Source organism: Ctenopharyngodon idella, chromosome 19 (genome assembly GCF_019924925.1).
Source record: "Ctenopharyngodon idella isolate HZGC_01 chromosome 19, HZGC01, whole genome shotgun sequence".
In the NCBI taxonomy this organism is placed as follows: Eukaryota; Metazoa; Chordata; class Actinopteri; order Cypriniformes; family Xenocyprididae; genus Ctenopharyngodon; species Ctenopharyngodon idella.
The window spans coordinates 24208210-24228217 of record NC_067238.1 but is presented as its reverse complement, the minus strand read 5'-3'; the positions used below and the strand labels follow the sequence as shown (position 1 = coordinate 24228217).

Sequence of the window (20008 nt, the reverse complement as noted above, 5' to 3'; positions counted from 1 at the left end):
TTAGTGTTTACGTCCAAACGGCGGCTCAGTATTGGTCACGTGAGCAGCACGACGCATGCGTGTGATGCTGACGCAGGAGCCGGCCAATACTGAGCCTGCATTCAGACATAAACAAACTCTGCAACGAAAATAGGGTAACAGTATGACAGGGGACAGACAAATTTGTTGTATACAGACGTTACTTTTTTTTTGTTTTTGAGCGCAAAAAGTATTCTCGTTGCTTCGTAATATTAAGGTTGAACCACTGTAGTCGCGTCAACGGTTTTAACGATGTCTTTAGTACCTTTCTAGACCTCAAAAGGTGCAATGTTGTTGCTGCCTATGTGTGGATCAGATACCCTCGGATTTCATCAAAAATATCTTAATTTGTGTTCCGAAGACAAACGAAGGTCACGACATGAGGGTGAGTACTTAATGACAGAAATTTAATTTTTGGATGAACTAACCCTTTAAACTGCTGTTATCCTCTATGAGCAAAGACAATATAGTTCCTCCTTCACCCAGAAGAGGGCAGCCTATCACTGTGCGTACAGTGTGGACAGTTTGTTTGGCTGTTGACAGGGCTGCTACTAAACAGCCAATCTCTGGCAAGGTTTTACATAGGGTCGAAATGCTGCCTAGCAACTGATTATTGGGTTACAGTGCCATTAGAGGGAAAGTGGGGAAAAAGGAGAATCATGTTTGTGTTGTTTGCTCTATCTATCTATCTATCTATCTATCTACCTATCTATATCTAGCAGAGCTGCCTTCAACAGGGGGAAGGACTATGAAGGTCAGCTTTCAGGGAAGCCCGTTACTCATTGGCTGAAAGATGCTGATCCAGTTATAAAATATGATATTATTTAGAGAGTGAGAGAAAGCACATGCAGACAGATGATAGCATGTAATAGAGGGAAAGGGAGGAGGACAGTATGTGCATGAGTGAGGGATGAGTGGGGAGGGAGGGTGAGAGAGAAGGGGACAGATATCAACACATACCGCGTCACAGCAGCAGATTGCAGGCAGAGCGTCAGAGCAGAGAGGATATAGCCACACAGAACCAAAGCCAGCACTGTCATTAGACACTGAAGCAGGAGATACACCATTGGATACCACCTGCCTAGAGCTGGGAACATACACTGTGTGTGGAATAGAGGCTGTGCATGTGAACAGAGAGAACAGCACAGCGTGATACAGCCCTGGATCAGTGTGTCGTTAATGAGAAGCGTTGGGGAGAATGAGTCTTGACCCTGTTCAGGTCATGAAGGGGCAAGACCCCATGCCCAACACCTGTCCGCCAGCCTCAAACGGTGATAGCAAAGCATCATGGGAGGACAGCAAGGATATCCATGAAAATATGGGTACTACAAAGAAGCCCAAATCAGTAAGTGTCCCATTTGTGATCAGTGTTTCACAATGTATTTGTGCATCAGATGATTTTCCTATCACTTCTGTCCTTTTTTTCTGGTGAGGTCACACTTTTGCCGACTATTTAGTGTGTGAAATGTTTTCATACAGTGAGTAGTGCACGTGTTTCAATGGCGCTTTGAAGTCAGTCCACATTTGCAGTCACTTTTCCCTCCACAGAGACCTGTAGTTTGTCAGAACAGCATAATTACATGAAATATAATTATAAAACATCTTTTAGCTGTAAAGAGGATGTAGCCTTTCATGTTGTGATGCCTGGTTGTGGTGTCAATGTTTATAAAAGAGAAATAGAACAGGTTTTATGGGAAAGGAGGGGGTGATAGCACTATTAGGTAACAGTACTAATGTAAGGAGATAATGCCATCGGAGGTGCAGCTCATTTTAAGTCGCACACTGCTTATTTAGACTGCGAACACCGCCGTAAAGATATTGAAATGCCATCTGTCATATGTGGTGGCGAATAAAATAGTAACAATCCTGGCAAGGGCAGAGCTTTATAACAGCAGATTTTGTCTGGCCTAGTGCATTATTTTTGTATATTAGAGAACTTTAAATGTGTTATCAAATACATTTTAGATGGCACAGTCACATTAACACACATAAAAACAGCTCCTTCAGCGTGTGCAACAGGCAGCTGGTCAACACCATGTGGATAATTCCCTTCTCCGCCGTAGCCTTTAGCGCTATACTTATTCTAAGCGTCACTGGCCTTTTCCAGATCTATTAATAACCTGCAATGCCATTCTCCTCTTTGTTATCCTCTGGTATTCTCCCATTCTAACACTTGCACTGGTTGCCCCAGACTGACCCAGAAATGATTCATGGTTCTTGTTCCTCAGCAGTGTCTACTAGTTGACCTATGCAGTGAGTATAGAAAGTCACCACCTCAAATTTTGCCACTTTGACCTGAATGAGCCCATATTAGTCAAGTGACGGAAATAATGATAAAATATTTTATTTAAAAACCCTACTTAATTGCACTTTTATGTGTGCAGGTAGTGGAGCCCGGGGCTAGTTATCACACCTTTTATTCCAGTGGGTGAATATATCTCAGTTTTTATTTTTATTTTTTTTAACAGACACATACCTTAAAGTCTTGACAACAAAAAAAGCTGTTGAATATTTCCTGGCATTATTGATTAGGAAGACATTACAGTTAATTTAATGCATGTACACTATAGTGTTGTCATAATGGGAACCTGCAATTAAACAGCCACATGTAAAAGTTAATATACAAAAAATATAAATTTATTTTAATTATACATTTTTTAAAATAATAAATGTTGTAAAATTACAACAGACACTACTATTCAAAAGTTTGGGGTCAGGAAAATGAAAAATTCTTTTTGAAAGAAATTAATACTTTTAATTCGCAATGAAATATTAAACTGATCAAAATGACAGTAAATACAAAACAAAAATCTATTTCAAAGAGATTCTGTTCATTTGAACGTTCTATTTACCAACGATGTTGGTAAATATGTTTCATAGTTTCTACAAAAATATCAAGCAGCACATTGATTATAATAAATGTTTCTTGAGCAGCATATTAAAATGATTTCTAATGGATCATGTGACACTGAAGACTGGGAGTAATGATGCTGAAAATTCAGCTTTACAATCACAGGAATAAATTACATTTTAAAATATTTTCACATAAAGTCATTTTAAACCGTAATAATATTTCATATTATTACTGTTTTAACCATATTTTTGATCAGATAAATGCAGCCTTGAGCATAAGAGACTTTTTTCAAAAACCATTAACAAAATCTTACAGACCATAAACTTATAAACAAAAAAAACATAGCCTAACCTGAATTTGAAATTTATAAAATAAAAATAAAAAAACATTGAAAATTTTTTTTTTTTTAAGGTTTTACAATGTCCACTTGTAAACTCCATATTAGTTCACCCAAAAATGAAAATTCTGTCATTAATTACTCACTCTCATAACGTTTCACATCCGTAAGACCTTCGTTCATATTTGGAACACAAATTAAGATATGCGTTGTGCTGTTCACATGATCAGCTTTGGCCAATACTGAGCTGGCATACGGACGTAAACACGGAAGACTTCACTGTGCTTACTGCAGGCAACTCCATAAGGATAATGACAGGGAATTTATTTTTGTTTTGTTTTTGCGCACAAAAGGTATTCTCGTCGCTTCATAAAATAAAGGTTGAACCACTGCAGTCACGTCAACTATTTTAACAATGTCTTTAGTACCTTTCTGGACCTTGAAAGTGTTGATTGTATTGCTGTCTATGGATGAGTCATGTACCCTCAGATTTTATCAAAAAGATCTTAATTTGTGTTCCAAAGATGAATGAAGGCCTTACTGGTGAGTAATTAATTACAGAAATTTCATTTTTGGGTGAACTAATCCTTTAAAATGCTTATTTCGCTAATAAACACCGCTTGGGAAAATGGTTAACCTTTCAACATGGCACTGACCCCAAACAGAGCCGCAAAGCATCTGTACGGTACTTCAATATCATAGCCAGAGCCAAAATCTAAATCGCTCATCAAAAATCTGTAAAATGATTTATGTTCATCAACTGGTCTTTAATGTGCTATCTCAAGGCCCAATTTCCAAATCAAAATGCACAATTCAATTTGCTCCTATTTTATGAGATTTAAGACAACAGAACAACATTTTTGAAGAGGGATGGTGTCTTTCTTTGCTCACTTTATATTTTAAAAGAATGGATGCAATGTAAAGGATCTGTTTCTGCTTGGTCAAAGGGAAAGAAAACAAAAAAAAAAGTTTATTTACCGGAAGATTGTTTCCTGAGACGAGCTGCTACTAGTAACACTCAATCTTCAACCCCCTGTCTGTAACTGTATCTGTGCCAGTATAATTAAAGAGTCTGTATATAAAGAGTTTGAACCACAAATAACATCACATACTACTGAGCAAGCATTCGAGGAGCTTTTCCAAGCACATGGTTTATATAACACCACCACAAGAAAGCTAAAACCCTCTACAGGGACACCCGTTCCGAAGCGCCACAATTCAGATATCACTTACCTGTGAGTCTTAGTGAAATACAAAGTCTTTTTACTGAATCGGAAGCAATTATACCCATATTGTTGTTGGTTTTATTGTCATCATGATAGGATGGTTAGGCGGTTCTGTTTTCAAGGTTCATCTGTTGTATTAGCATTTTGTCCCAGCTGTGTTTTCCTATTCATTTCCAATCATGGCAATCTCTATATGCATTACATAACAGACAAATCTGTATGCCTGTGACATGGAGGTTGATATGAAATGTCATTTTATGAAGGGACCTGTGAGACGGGCCAGGAAGGTGGAGGGAGGCATATTCTTTGTAAGTATTTTCAAAGGGTCATGCAGATTTTCTTTTCTGCCGTTTCATTAACAATCTGTTCTGCTTGGCTCTACTAAACGCATGACCTTTTGACCCACAATATGGACTTGCACAAACAAATATGTTAATGCATTCTTAAGAGCTCAGTTTGATGGTGCTTTCATTGCTTTTAGTGTTTTTAAGTGACATTACTGGGTGCAAAGAAAAGTCATTTAGAAATCCATTTCTGTCTTACAGTAGATATATTAGTGTTTGCCAGTGATGTTTAACTGAAGGCATGAGATATACAAGGTATATTTATGCCTTTAAAGGGTTAGTTTACCCAAAAATGAAAATTCTGTCATTAATTACTCACTCTCATGTCGTTACACACCCGTAAGACCTTCATTCATCTTCGGAACACAAATTAAGATATTTAAAAAAAAAAACGATGGCTCAGTGAGGCCTCCATTGCCAGCAAGATAATTAACACTTTCAATGCCCAGAAAGCTACTAAAGACATATTTAAAACAGTTCATGTGACTACAGTGGTTCAATCTTAATGTTATGAAGCGACGAGAATACTTTTTGTGCACCAAAAAACCAAAATAACTTTTTATTGAACTTTCACGCTCCGAACCACTGATTCGAAACAAAAGATTCGTAAAGTTTCGAAGCTCCATGAAGCAGTGTTTTGAAATCGGCCCATCACTAGATATTGTTGAATAAAGTCGTTAATTTGGTTTTTTTGGCGCACAAAAAGTATTCTCGTCGCTTCATAACATTAAGGTTGAACCACTGTAGTCACATGAACTGTTTTAAATACGTCTTTAGTAGCTTTCTGAGCATTGAAAGTGTTAATTATCTTGCTGTCAATAGAGGCCTCAGTGAGCCATCGGATTTTATCAAAAATATCTTAATTTGTGTTCTGAAGATGAACAAACATCTAAAGGGTGTGGAACGACATGAGGGTGAGTAGTAAATGACAGAATTTCTGTCTAATCCTTTAAGTTGAAGTGCCTATGCAATGTATTCAACATTTTTTGCTTTCCTGTGATTTGACCATACAAGAGAGACAGAAAAATGGCAGAATGAAAGAGCAAAATAGGCTGTATAACCACAATATCACACACAAAGTCTGAGGCTAAGAGTGGAAATAACTCAATCTTAATTTTTTTAATTAAATTATTTTAATGAAATTATCACGTGTATAATTATATACCTACCCAAATGTACTTTTTTGATTAGTCACTTTAGTGCAAATAAAACATTAATTGAGTATAATAAATATTTATTATTCCTTTTATGTAACTAAAAAAAAAATCCTAATCAAAATCCTAAAACTTTAATTAGATTTTCAATCTGGTCTCAGACTGTGTATAATACATTATCATGTGTGACCCCACTGTACAGTATAATATATACAGTATTTGTATGTTTGGTGGCTGTGTGTGTGATTCACTTGTGATCATTAATCAGAATTCATTTCATTAATCAATTTCATTGAACAGAACTTTTAATATATTATTTTTCATTGAAAATGGTCTATAGCGGTTCTCTCTTTTTGAGTCCAAGGCCCCCCATTGTTGAAGAAAATTAAGACCCCCATGACATTTCTGGTACTTCTGCTGTAATGACAAAGCTACTCATTTTCAATCTTTTTATTTATTTATTTACAGAGACTAGGAATGGCAATATATTAAAAAAAAAATAATAATTATAAAAAATTATTTAAAACATTTAAAACTTGACATAACTAGAAAAATTACTTTTCCAGTTCCAGAAATCACACTTTTGAAATTCCCTCATATATTCAGTTTTTGCAGAGCTGTGGGAATCTTAAATAAATGACAGTTGTTGAGTAAACAATAAAAAAAATAAATATGATTTTAGATTTCATATTGATTTTTAGCTGTTTTAGCTTATTTTAAACCTTGTTTTATCTTTTTAAAACTAATTTTAAGTCTTCTTGGGCATTCTTGGAAATGTGTTGAGGTCACTATAGTGGGCCCCGGTCCCATGGTTGAGAACCTCTGGTCACTACAGACTCTTTCCCACTTATAAATACATACATTCTAATTTAATAATTCTACGTTTTTTTTTTTTTTTAAACAATTTTCCTAAAACATCCTAAATGTTTGCATGTTCTAAAAGTGTTTTTTTTTTTTTTTGCTAAACATTAAAGGGTTAGTTCACCCAAAAATGAAATTTCTGTCATTAATTACTCACCCTCATGTCGTTCCACACCCGTAAAACCTTCGTTCATCTTCGGAACACAAATTAAGATATTTTTGATGAAATCCAAGAGCTCTCTGACTTCTCTATAGACAGCTATTTAACCACCACTTTCATGGTCCAGAAAGTTAGTAAAGACGTCGTTAAAATAGTCCATGTGACTACAGTGGTTCAACCTTAATTTTATGAAGCGACGAAAATACTTTTTATGTGCAAAAAACCCCCCAAAAATAATGACTTTATTTATTCTGCTACGCTGTTTACATTGTAGACAGCGCCGACACAAATACTGAGTCGGTGTACTGACGTAGAACCTGGAAATGCTGCACTGTGTCTACATTAAATTGCTGTCTATGAAGGCGTCAGAAAGCTCTCGGATTTCATCATTAATTTGTGTTCTGAAGATGAACGAAGGTCTTACGGGTGTGGAACGACATGAGGGTGAGTAATTAATGAAGGAATTTGCATTTATGGGTGAACTAACCCTTTAACTTTTTTCCCTGTTTTTTTGCCCTCAAGTTTCTGTCTGGTTCAGAAAACACTGATGTCTGTAGGTAAAATAACACAGCTGGTAAGTAGGCACTACAGCTGCAATTCAGACAATTACAACAGATTCTAAAGAGCAGGTCAATGTTCACTTTTTCCTGATCTGTAAAGGGCTTTTAGAGTAAATGTTCCATCTAACATTGTACTGAATAGTTAAATTCTGGTCCAATTGCCCCTACAGCCCATTCTCTTTGTAATGCAGTGGCCACTTATCCACTCTAATTTCCCAATAATGTCTTATTTCCACAACCACTGGAGCCCCTGAAATACTCTATCATTAAAAAATTTCCCAGACCTGTTCAAACCTCTCAGGATCTCCCAGCTTGACCAAGATTAGCAACATGGCTCATCTGGAATAGCAAATCGGTCTCTGGCTCTTTGGGGAAAGAGGCTTTTAACTCATCACTGATCAATTTACACAGGCTTGTCCTTTTCCCATAACCCCCCAGGCAGTACATGTCTCTGGTTGGAGGGTACAGTCGCTAGGATGAGGGCATGTTGAACCGCACGCACAGCGGTCTGGCTGCGTCATACGGTAGCCCTTTTCCAAAATTAACTAGCCCTGCTCTTCCTGGTGGTTTCCTATGACATACTGAGCCACGAGTCAGCTGATGTGTGGGCCATGTGACTATACATAAACACTGTACATGTTTTATGCTCTGCTGCTGGGAATCACATTACCAACTACACCATTTGATACATTACCAGCAGTTTCCGCTGAATTACAGAACACGGATAAAAAAAAAAACATTACTTGGAAATGAATTTTAGTTTGGTCACTGGATCACTCTCTATGTGACAGCATGAAACACTGACTGAATAACAAAATTGTGGATCAGAGCTGTTGACCACGATAATGTCAGATCTTCCAGTCCTGTCTGATCTACTCTCAAAGCGGAGATCCTAATGTGCTCTTCATTAATCACACTTTTCTTGCCTTCTCACTTAAAACGATAATCTGTATTGACGCATGGTTGCCTGCTTTGGAGAGTGACTATTTCTTTTTTATACTGTTCTTTCAACTGCTTTATGCACTCATCAGAATTAAAGCATAAGCTGTGGTAAAAGTAGGGCTGGGCAACAAACTCAAGCTTCTCTGACGTTTCTTTTTAAAAATTCTCATTTTAGACTTTTAATTCATGCCGGTGTTTTGTTTTGCTCTATCCTCTGCGCTTCTGGGTTTATCAATATGTCATGCGTCAGGTCAAAGTTCACTCTTTCACCGGAACTCGACTCGTATATGGACGCCAGTGATAGTTTATAAAGTTATAAATAGGGATATTTTTCTTACAAAAACACATCGCTTCACTTCAGAAGGCTTTTATTAACCCCCTGGAGTGTTACTTTTATGATGGATGGATGTTTTTTTTGGGCTTTAAAATCTGTTACTATTCACTCCCATTATAAAGCTTGGAAGAGCAAGGATATTTTTTATATAACTCCGATTGTGAAAGAAGAAAGTCATATACACCTAGAACAGCTTGAGGTTGGCCTTTAAGGGGATAGTTCACCGAAAAATGAAAATTCTGTCATAATTTTCTCGCCCTTATAATGATTCAAATCAGTATGATTTTCGATCTTCCATCAAACACAAAAGAAGATGTTTAACAGAATGCAAGTGCTGCATCATAATAGTGGTCTATATGGATTGTGAACTATATTGAAGTCATCTGAAGTAAAACGATACCTAAGCGACATTGTTATTCAGGAACTTCTCCTTCCATATGTGATTATTCAAATATGGTATTAAAGGGATAATTCACCCCCCCCAAAAAAAAAACTACATTATGGTGAGTAAATGATAAAAAAAGTTTCATTTTTGGGTGAACTATTGCTTTAACATGTCTCGCCAAGTTTTTAAACAATGATACTAAATGTCATTGGTTCTTAAATCCAGCAGTGTTATTGTTTTTGTTAATTAATAAATACATCTGAAATAAATAAAATAAAATCTATATATTAGATGAAAAACTTAAAAAAACAACAGCTTAAAATTAGAAATGAAGTACTAAAATTACTAAAAAAATAACTGAAATAAATATATATTTAAAGCATAATATTTATAAAAATGGAAAAAATGACAGTATATTACAAAAACACAGCAAAATTATTACAATTTAAACTAAAATGAAAACTGTAAATGTAAAAATAAAAGCTAATTCAAAATATAATAAATAAAAACTAATTTAAAATATGAATAAAATTCCATAACAGTGTATGAATACTAAAATAACTTTGATATCCATTTGCGATATTTAAGATTTAAAGCAAGATATGCAAATTCAAATTACACAAATGAGCACTATCGTGGAGAAGATTTTTAGTGAATACAAACAGATATTAGAGAAGATATTATTGAAAACTAACTTAAATTTCAGTCTGTTTATCACACAAAGCTATCATGTCTTCAGAAGACTTGTATTGTGATGTGCATGAGTCTTATAGACCATACATATAAGCCAACAGAAGAACCAGGTACTCTGTACTTACATGTTATGTGCTCAAACCTTGTGTTTGTGATGAATGTCTCACAGCACTTTCACCATCCCTATTCAGCCCAAACCAGAGAACGCAGTCACCATTGCAGTGTCATCGCGGGTTCTGTTCCGCACAGAGAAAGAGCAGAAGGTGTTTGAGCAGCAAGGAATAGAGGAGTACCTCAGGTATCAGGTGGAGCACGAGAATGAACCCTTTGCTCCTGGTCCAGCATTCCCGTTTGTTAAGGTAAATATACACAATGATTTTTGATGACTGTTTCCTAAAAATTTTATGCATTATTAAGGTATAATTTTAAACAAAAAGGACATTGCCTTAACAATATTGACTGATTCTACACCTCTTTTAGCAATATATCTTCATTTGAATAGACACATTATTTGGCATGTTTTCTCAGGCACTGGAGACAGTAAACACCCGGTTGCGGGAGCTCTACCCAGAAAGTGAGGAGATTTTTGACATTGTGCTGGTAACTTACAACCATGCCCACGTAGGCGTCAGACTCATCAACACCATCAACTACCACAGTAAGTGTATAACTGACCTGGATTAATACTAAGTTTTAGAGCTGGGCGATATGGCGATCCTCGTTTTTTTTAGGTCTAGCTATATATCTACTATATTGTATTTATAGTGTATTTATTCAAAGGCAATTAAGAGATTTAAAAAATTGATTGGTATTGTCCTATTAAGAGATTTAAATATTTGTTGGTTTTGTTCAAAGAAAGAGCAAACGATTCTCAAAAAGTATTAATGAAAATAAGATTTGATGTCACAGTCTGATGCTCTGGCGCATGCCGGCAGAAAAATATTTATGCTCATATAAAAAAAAAAACAAAAAAACAGAAATTATTATATATATTAGAAAATTAAATATATTTTGGCAGTATAAGGCAGTAAAATGTAAATAAGGTGGCTCATCAAGATACAAAAAAACCACAAAACAGTAGGAAGCGTAGGCTGCTACTATCAATCCATCTCAAACCAGTTGAAAGTATGGGATGGAAAGTAACTACATGATTCTGAGGACACAAAACTGTAAATGCAAATGTTTTCTTAGAAGATAAATCTCCAGCTGGCCAATAATATCTTCCCACAGAGACACATGTGACACCTCTAACCTTTGTATCACAAACCAGCCACTTCCTGCTCAGTTCCCTGCAGCGCCTCAGCTGGACTGGTTTTTGATCGTTCCAGTGGCTAAATGAAAAAAAAACAAACATCCCTCCATCTTTTGGCCTTTCTTTGGGCAAAACAACAAAAATGCGGATATGGACTGATGTTTCAAGAGCCATTTGAAGTCAGAACTTTGCGTTCTGAACCACCAAAAAAAAAAAAGTTAGATGTTTGTTAGAAGATAAATGTGAGTCTGTTGCTCCAAAACCCATGACCGCAAAGAAGAAAGCAAAAATTATAAAAAAGAATACAACAAATAAGAATGCGCCAATATGTCTTTCTTTTATCAAAATCAATACGGTTTCGATTATTGACGTTTAGGCCTACAAATAGAACCACTACGGCAGGGGTGTCCAATCTTTCCAGCTGAGTTTGACTGCATCCAAATTCGCATACCATATAGTAGGCGAAAAACAGCAGCCTATGTGATAAAAGAAATATGTTCGAATTCACAGTACTCATAAAAGAATAGGCAAAAAGTATGTCCGGATGTCCTACTTCTTCCGGCATGATTCTGAAGTGTGCATATGATGGACACTTTACTATCCCATGATGCCACGGGAGAGGATTTGTGAATGGCAGTGACGCAACGCAACTGACGCTAGTAGGTCACATGATGAAGACAATCGAATGTAGTATGTTCAGATTAAATTCATACTATATAGAACTTACTTTTTTAGCGGTTGCGACGTAATTACTATTCAAAATAAGTACCTACTCAAGAGTATGCGATTTTGGACGCAGAATTAATTAAACACATCTGAACTAGCTAATCAAGGTTATTAGTATCACTGAAAACTTTTAGGCATGTGTGTTGCAGCTAAACTCTGCATGAAGAGGAATAAATGCCACTGAGCTACGGCCATTACTTGGACTTAAGTATGGGATGGGAACATTAGTCTATAAACTATGGGGCCGTTTACACGACACCATAAAAACACAAAACTTTTAGGCGTTTTGGCCGTTCGTTTACACGACAACAGCACTTTGGGGACCTGAAAACTTTTGAAAACAGGTTTCAAAGGGCAAGTTTTGGAAAATGATACCGTTATCGTCTTCATGTAAACTACAAAAACTCAAGTTTATTAGGCCATCTATGGCATGCAAACTGTATATCTTGTAATTTAAAGGGTTAGTTCACCCAAAAATAAAAAAATTCTGTCATTAATTACTCACCCTCGTGTCGTTTTACACCCGTAAGACCTTCGTTGATCTTCGGAACACAAATTAAGATATTTTTGTTTAAATCCGATGGCTCCGTGAGGCCTACATAGGAAGCAATGACATTTCCTCTCTCAAGATCCATTAATGTACTAAAAACATATTTAAATCAGTTCATGTGAGTACAGTGGTTCAATATTAATATTATAAAGCGACGAGAATATTTTTGGTGTGCCAAAAAAAACAAAATAACGACTTATTTAGTGATGGCCGATTTCAAAACACTGCTTTAGGAAGATTCGGAGCGTAATGAATCAGCGTGTCGAATCATGATTCGGATCGTGTGTCAAACCGCCAAACTGCTGAAATCGCGTGACTTTGGCGCTCCGAACCGCTGATTCCTAACGCTCCGAAGCTTCCTGAAGCAGTGTTTTGAAATCGGCCATCACTAAATAATTCGTTTTTTTTTTTTGGCGCACCAAAAATATTCTCGTCGCTTTATTATATTAATATTGAACCACTGTAATCACATGAACTGATTTAAATATGTTTTTAGTACCTTTATGGATCTTGAGAGAGGAAATGTCATTGCTGGCTATGCAGGCCTCACTGAGCCATCGGATTTAAACAAAAATATCTCAATTTGCGTTCCGAAGGTTAACGAAGGTCTTATGGGTCTTAACAGAATTTTCATTTTTGGGTGAACTAACCCTTTAACAGCGTTCAGGAATACTTGATTCTGATTGGTCAGCCACAGGATGCGCTGGTTGCATATTTTTGTATAATGAGGCTAAACTGTATATTAGGCTAAACTCTCCTATTTGTTGCTAGTTTCATGTCTTCCATTGCACTCAGCAGTTTCTTTTTACATGATAAAATAACTTAACATACTGAGTTGCCATATAAGTATGATAATGTACAGTTATTGTAAAATTATCCTGTGCGTCAGGATCCTGATCAGGGTTCGTTTTACGATAATGATCAGATGACTGCTCCTTATCCCTTACTTTACTCCTGGGCAAACTTGGCTTGACATGTCATGTAAATCAACCTGCTGCTGATGTCTTACTGAGGTGGCACTCATGCACTAATGTGTCAAAGGCTAAAAGGAGCACATTACCCCAACATTTCCCACTAGTCTAAGCTTTCCATCTGTTAAACAGTTTATAACTGAGGTGTCTCAATAGTGAAATTTTCTAATTGAAAAATGGTGATACATTGATTAAATAACTTGAGGGAAACCTCTTTTCTTTTCCAAAGGTATTTTCATCATTAAATAGTACTTACAGATAAAGAAGCTAATAGATAAATGTATTTAAATGTACACAGGAAGACTCCAGTCATATAAAAGCTGTTTTATTTTACATGGAAATGCTTGGCCATTTTGAGATCACATGACTAGCGGAATAATACTTTAATACTTTTAAATTACTCATGGCTGGCTGCTAATAGCGCATTTCTACAATATCTTTGATAACCTTTTTTCTTTCTTTCTTGATACTGCATTCACACCACTAGGAGTCACTATAAATCATAGAATGCCAAATCAGCCACATGTACTATTTATTGATCAAAATACAATCACGTATATCTATTACACAATTTTTTTAAAATAAAAAATAGTCCAAAAAACATTAAACTGAGTGCTGGCTATGATAATAACTGATAAAATGTATAACAATAACTTGAATGTAATGTACTGTAAGTCGGCTTTGGATAAAAGCATCTGCCAAATGCATAAATATCTATGTAATAATAACTGGCTCTCACGAAAATGTTAATTACTGATTAATATTCTTCTCTTGTCCCCAGATCTATTCATTGAGCGGTTCTGCATGACAGGAGGTACCAGTCCCATTGGGTACCTGAAAGCGTGGCATACAAACTTGTACCTGTCTGCCGATACTGAAAAGGTTCAGGAAGCCCTTGCTGAAGGTTAGTAAATATGAGATAACACATGCAGCAAGTGCTTCATCTTCTTGTCATTTACATTCAGTAAATCAAGAGAAATGTGTCATTAATGAGCAACAAGCAGTACACATTTCACCTTTACAGATGCCTACAAGAAACCACTGATATTATGCTAATAAATATTATATTTATAGGAATAACAAAATATAGTTGCTTACAAAGATTTCAATCAATTTGGTGAGAAAAAGTTATAGTATGCGATATAGAATTGGTGTAAGTACAAATATATAGTCTCAATGACACAACAAAGCAAAGAAAACCATATGAAATTTGAACAGGTGTGCTTTACAGACATTAGACTTGTGGTATATTTAGATAGCGATTTGAGAGGTAAGCTGTCAATGATTTTGAATTATGAAAAGTGCCAAATTACTTAGTGGTCAAAGTGCCTCCAAAGGAATTGCTCTTGCAGTTTGCCATTTAAAGATCCTTTCAGTATACTCACACTATAGGCACGGTTGCCTTTTACCAAGGCACGATTGTCCCCCCTCCTGATCTGCACTCACGCTTAAACCTAAATATACTCAAATTAATTAAAAAGTGTACTAAGGTTGTAATAGAAGATGTTTGTTGTTTTAATGATGACCGTAGCGTACACACACGTAGAAGCCTTTTCGTTCTCTGCCGTGGTTAGCAATCACACTACACAGTTCTGGGCATGAGTCCAACTGACCCATGCCCAATCCCACCTCTTCAAGTGGGCCAGGGCACGGTACATAGCGATCACACAAGACAAACAAACTGAACTTTGGGGATCAAGCGTGCTTGGGCATGGTTTAGATCGCCTAGTGTGAGTAATTGAACCTCTGAGCACATGAGCATGTTGCTTTGCTTAGTATCACAGATTCACATCATATGAATTATTGTATAAATAAATGTGCATAAAATACTCTAATTAAAACTAACTGAAATGGGGGATAGCATTGAACTCCAGATCGACTGATTGTTTAACAATCTAATGACCTATTTGGTTTGCTGAGGCTTAATGGGTCCTAATTTCTTCAAAGATCATTTGCTTTTAATGCCATTTATCACACTGTCAGCTTTACTTTTGTCTTTGTGTTTTCTTACAGGGATTGCTGCAGCCACCATGTTTATGTCAGATAAACAAATCGAGGTATCCGAGACCCAGCTGAGAGTGGCATTTGATGGCGACGCTGTTCTCTTCTCCGATGAGTCTGAGCGTATTTTTAAAGCCCACGGGCTGGACAAGTTCTTCGAGCATGAGAGGGAAAATGAAAACACATTGTTAGATCATGTATGCAACTTCATTGTTACCTATTTGAACTGTTTATATCTGAAATAAGCTACAGAGCAAATGCAAGATGGATGTTTAAAGGTGATGTGTGCAATTTGAATATATCTGAAAGCAAAAATTTTCTCTGATCCCAAAAGTGTAACACTGTGGCGCTTTTAAAACATTTTCTGCTTGTTTAAAGGTATAGTTCACTCAAACACGTAAGACTTTCGTCCATCTTCGGAACACAAATGAAGATCTTTATGATGAAATCTGTGAGCCTTCTGTCCCTCCATAGACCGCCTACGCAAATGAAACTTTGACGCTTCAAAAAGTTCATAAAGAGATTGTAAAACTACTCCATATGAATTGAGCCAGTTTAGTCCAAACTTTTTGAAGAGACTGGATCGCTTTATATGACGAACAGATTTAATTTAGGCTTTTTTATTCACATATAAACATTGATCAGTGAACATTAACAGAAGCTCAACCGAACCTGCTTGAAGCGGGAAGCTCAAACGTGCTGCGTAACACACCAGAATGAACCTCATTGATTCTTGCACATGTCAAACAAACATGCTTGAGCTTCCGTTTACCACAACTGATGTGTCAGCTGATGAATGTTTATATGTGAATATGTCTAAATTAAATCTGTTCATCATATAAAGCTATCGAGTCTCTTCAGAAAATTTGGACTAAACCGCTCAATTCTTACGGATTAGTTTCATGTTCTCTTTATGAACTTTTTGAAGCGTCAAAGTTTCAGTTGCGTATAGGCTGTCTATGGAGGGACAGAAAGCTCTCAGATTTCATCAAAATGAGCTTCATTTGTGTTCCGAAGATGAACGAAAGTTTTACGGGGTTGGAACAAGATGAGGGTGAGAATTTTAATTTTTAAATAGCAGTTCACAGCCTGACACAGCATTATTGGCTCAACCAATGGTGTGAGTTTGGGGCGGGGCTTTCTGTTTGAATGACCAACGGCATATGGGCGCAGGAAACGTTTTTAAAAACAAAATGATAATTTTTTGCATTTGCTGCCACAAGTGGAGTACAAAATGACACACTTGACTAATATGTTATATAAAGTTTTTATATTATATAAAGCTCCTAAGGACTGATTCTTCTACTGTTCTTCAATTTAGTGGTTATGTGCTACAATATATGTGACACTTGACCACAAAATCAGTCATAAGGGTCAATTTTCTTGAAATTTACACATCATATGAAAGCTGAATAAATAAGATTTTCATTCATGTGTGGTTTGTTAGGATAGGAAAATATTTATCCGAGATGCAACTATTTGAAAATCTGGAATCTGAGGGTGCAAAAAAATCTAAATATTGAGAAAATCACCTTTAAAGTTGTCCAAATTAAGTCCTTAGCAACACACATCCACTCACAAAAATAATTTTTTGATATATTTATGGTAGGAAATTTACAAAATATCTTCATAGAACATGATCTTTATTTAATATCCTAATGATTTTTGGCATAAAAGAAAAAACGATAATTTTGACCCATACAATGTATTGTTGGCTATTGCTACAAATACAACTGTGCAACTTATGACTGGTTTTGTGGTCCAGGGTCACATATTTACTGTATAATGTATCTGTCCACCTCACAGGGGCCACTGAAGAGTTTCCTGGAATTACTTGGGAAGCTTCAGAAGAAATTCTATGCTAAAGGCCACCGCCTGGACTGTCCCATCCGCACCTACCTCGTGACGGCCCGCAGTGCAGCCAGTTCAGGTATCCGTGCCTTAAAGACTCTCCGTGCCTGGGGACTAGAGACAGACGAGGCTCTTTTCCTGGCCGGCGCACCAAAAGGCCCCATGCTGGAGAAAATCCGGCCCCACATCTACTTTGATGACCAGATGTTCCACGTGGAAGGTGCCGCAGAAATGGGTGCCATCGCTGCACATGTGCCCTATGGGATTGCACAGAAATACCCTCATAACAAAAGCACCAATACATCAAAATAACAAAGACAGGGAAGACACGAAGAGGTACATAATGTTCTTATTTTGGACGTGACGTTCAAGTTTCAGACATTCTTTTTTTAAACTCAGTTGTGCACTCATTGGGTCAGGATCTCAGTATTCTCTTGGCCATTTTTCCATGTGACCTATGCAAGGCCATACACAACATACAGCCAAAAAGATTCAGCCAAGTGCTGATCTTTTGGAGTTATTCTGTTCATGACTCTTGAAATATGCATTATGATAATGAAATCTGACCATTGTGCCTCTTGTAAAGCACTACAATGAACGGTCATCTAAGCATACGCTTCTCAGTGACAGTTTGTTGAAAAACACGACATTGACTTACTGTTAAAAGTGAATGCGTGCTGCTATTCTTATATGTAAAGTGACATAGATACTGAAAATGGTGTTTACACAGTGTGTTTTGAACCGCACTGTATAATTCAGCAATGGACTGTGATGGTGTTCTTGTTTATTGCTGTAGATGGTGTTGTGTGAGTAAAACTACAGTATTCTTATGTAGTAGTCTAATGTATGTGGTCGTATACGATGCATTGTTAGTCTATAATATAATGTTCGACATTGATAAGAAGATATAATATTTTACATTTGAGAGAATTAATTATTCAGAATATATAGAAATCTATAGAAAGTATATTTTCATCTTTAAAGTTTTACATGTAATTTTCTGTTTTTCTTATCTGGATTCAATATACACTACTGTTCAAAAGTTGGGGTGAGTATTTTTTTTTTTTTAAGAAATTAATACTTTTATTCAATAAGGATGATTTAAATTGATCAAAAGTGACAGTAAAGACATTTATAAAGATTTCTATATCAAATAAATTTAAACTTTCTATTCTTTCTATAAAGAACCCTAAAAAATGTATGACAGTTTCCACAAAAATATTAATCAGCACAAGTGTTTTCAGCATTGATAATAATAATAATAAGAAATGTTTGAGCAGCAAATCAGCATAATGATTTCTGAAGGACCATGTGACACTGAAGACTGGAGTTATGTAATAATATTTCACAATATTACTGTATTTTTGATCAAATAAATGCAGCCATGGTGAACATAAGAGACTTCTTTTTTTTTCTTTTTTAGTCTTACCAAATCCAAACTTTTGAACGTTAGTGTATGTATATCTTTTGACAGAAAATTATTGTATGTGAAAGGGAATGTAAAGGGAATAGAAGAGGTCAGATTTGTCTGTCAGCCAAAGAAAGGAGTTTATTTGTAGACAACAAAACAGCTAAAAACTGCAATAAAACTCCACTAAGCTACATTACCTGCCACTCTTTCTCTCCAGATACATTTGTCATGCAGTTAATGTCCTTTCTTGGTACACATAATCCCTGGTTTGGCATCTAACACACAAATAAAAATTATCATCATTATCCAGAATTGGCATCTGATTATTATAAGACATAATTTCCTGCTAATGATATACTGGTTTATTCACATGTTTCTTGTGCTTTGTCTTCTTGTGTCACTGTGCTGTTCAGTAATGTTTTGCAGCATCTGTCCTATAAACATTATTGGAACAAATTGTGTTGACATCAGTGTTTAGTCTGTCTCTTTAAATTAATCTCTTTGTTAAATCTATATGAAATATGACAGATTAGCTGCCTCCTCCATAACTGTCTGTTCATTTTTAGAGATCTGTCACTGTGCTGTTGTTCTCTGGATAATATGGTATGATAATATCAACATTATAAAGGACAAAACGAATATAATGCAATAATTATTATTTATTTTTAAAAGATAGTGTATTATGTACTGTAATCCAGGTGCATTCAGGCAAATTGGGCCACGTTTTTTTTACATTGTGATGATTGTCAAAAGAGGGCCCAATTTATGCGAGTTCACCTTATCAGTCACAATAATAATAATAATAATAATAATAATAATAAAAAGTTAATTTTGCCAAACAACACTGCACAGTCATTTTTGGATTCTAAGAAAATTACCTAATAACATTTAATGTAAAGTCTTAAATAATCAGGTGATGTCACAAATACAGTAAATAGCACCATCAAAGACATTTTCAGTATTGAATAAACCTTATTAAGGTTGCTAACTCTGAGAAGTAAAAGAAGCAGATATCATTTCAGCTTTCATTGTGCTCTCTCTCTCTATATAATAGTAACTGTTATTGATGGAGAACATATTGCTCTCTTGGGTTTACTGCAATAGGATGGTCTGTTCTGAATGATGATTTTATTTAATGGTTTTTGCATTTAGAACCTAATGTGAAAATCTACCTTGAACAAAAGGTAAAGTTACAAGGAATGCAGAATTATATGAGGACACAGAACTTTTGTGCCCATGTGCAACGTGGCACAAAAAAGTCTTATCAGTTTCACTGTCAGCATATTTCTCCTGCAAATGCTGTATAGACAAAAGACTAATTACATAATAGTCCTTCAGCTGGTTTTTGTTCAATGTAAAAAATGAACTGTTTTATAAA

General features: G+C 35.9%; 1 protein-coding gene across 3 annotated transcripts; it reads left to right on the top strand.

Moving 5' to 3' along the window:
- Positions 1–580: 580 nt before the first annotated feature.
- Positions 581–19274, top strand: nt5c1aa (5'-nucleotidase, cytosolic IAa). 3 transcript variants are annotated; one of them, XM_051873314.1, is made up of 8 exons: positions 1277–1363; positions 4699–4743; positions 7477–7528; positions 10060–10227; positions 10397–10526; positions 14149–14271; positions 15381–15565; positions 17175–19274. In XM_051873314.1, the coding sequence occupies exons 3-8, from the start codon at positions 7502–7504 to the stop codon at positions 17529–17531; spliced, it is 990 nt and encodes a 329-aa protein (XP_051729274.1). In that variant the 5' UTR covers positions 1277–1363; positions 4699–4743; positions 7477–7501; the 3' UTR covers positions 17532–19274. The 3 variants fall into 3 exon arrangements, with proteins under 3 accessions (XP_051729273.1, XP_051729272.1, XP_051729274.1); XM_051873312.1 differs by lacking the exon at positions 7477–7528 and having other exon boundaries at positions 586–1363; XM_051873313.1 differs by lacking the exons at positions 4699–4743; positions 7477–7528 and having other exon boundaries at positions 581–1363.
- Positions 19275–20008: the final 734 nt, after the last annotated feature.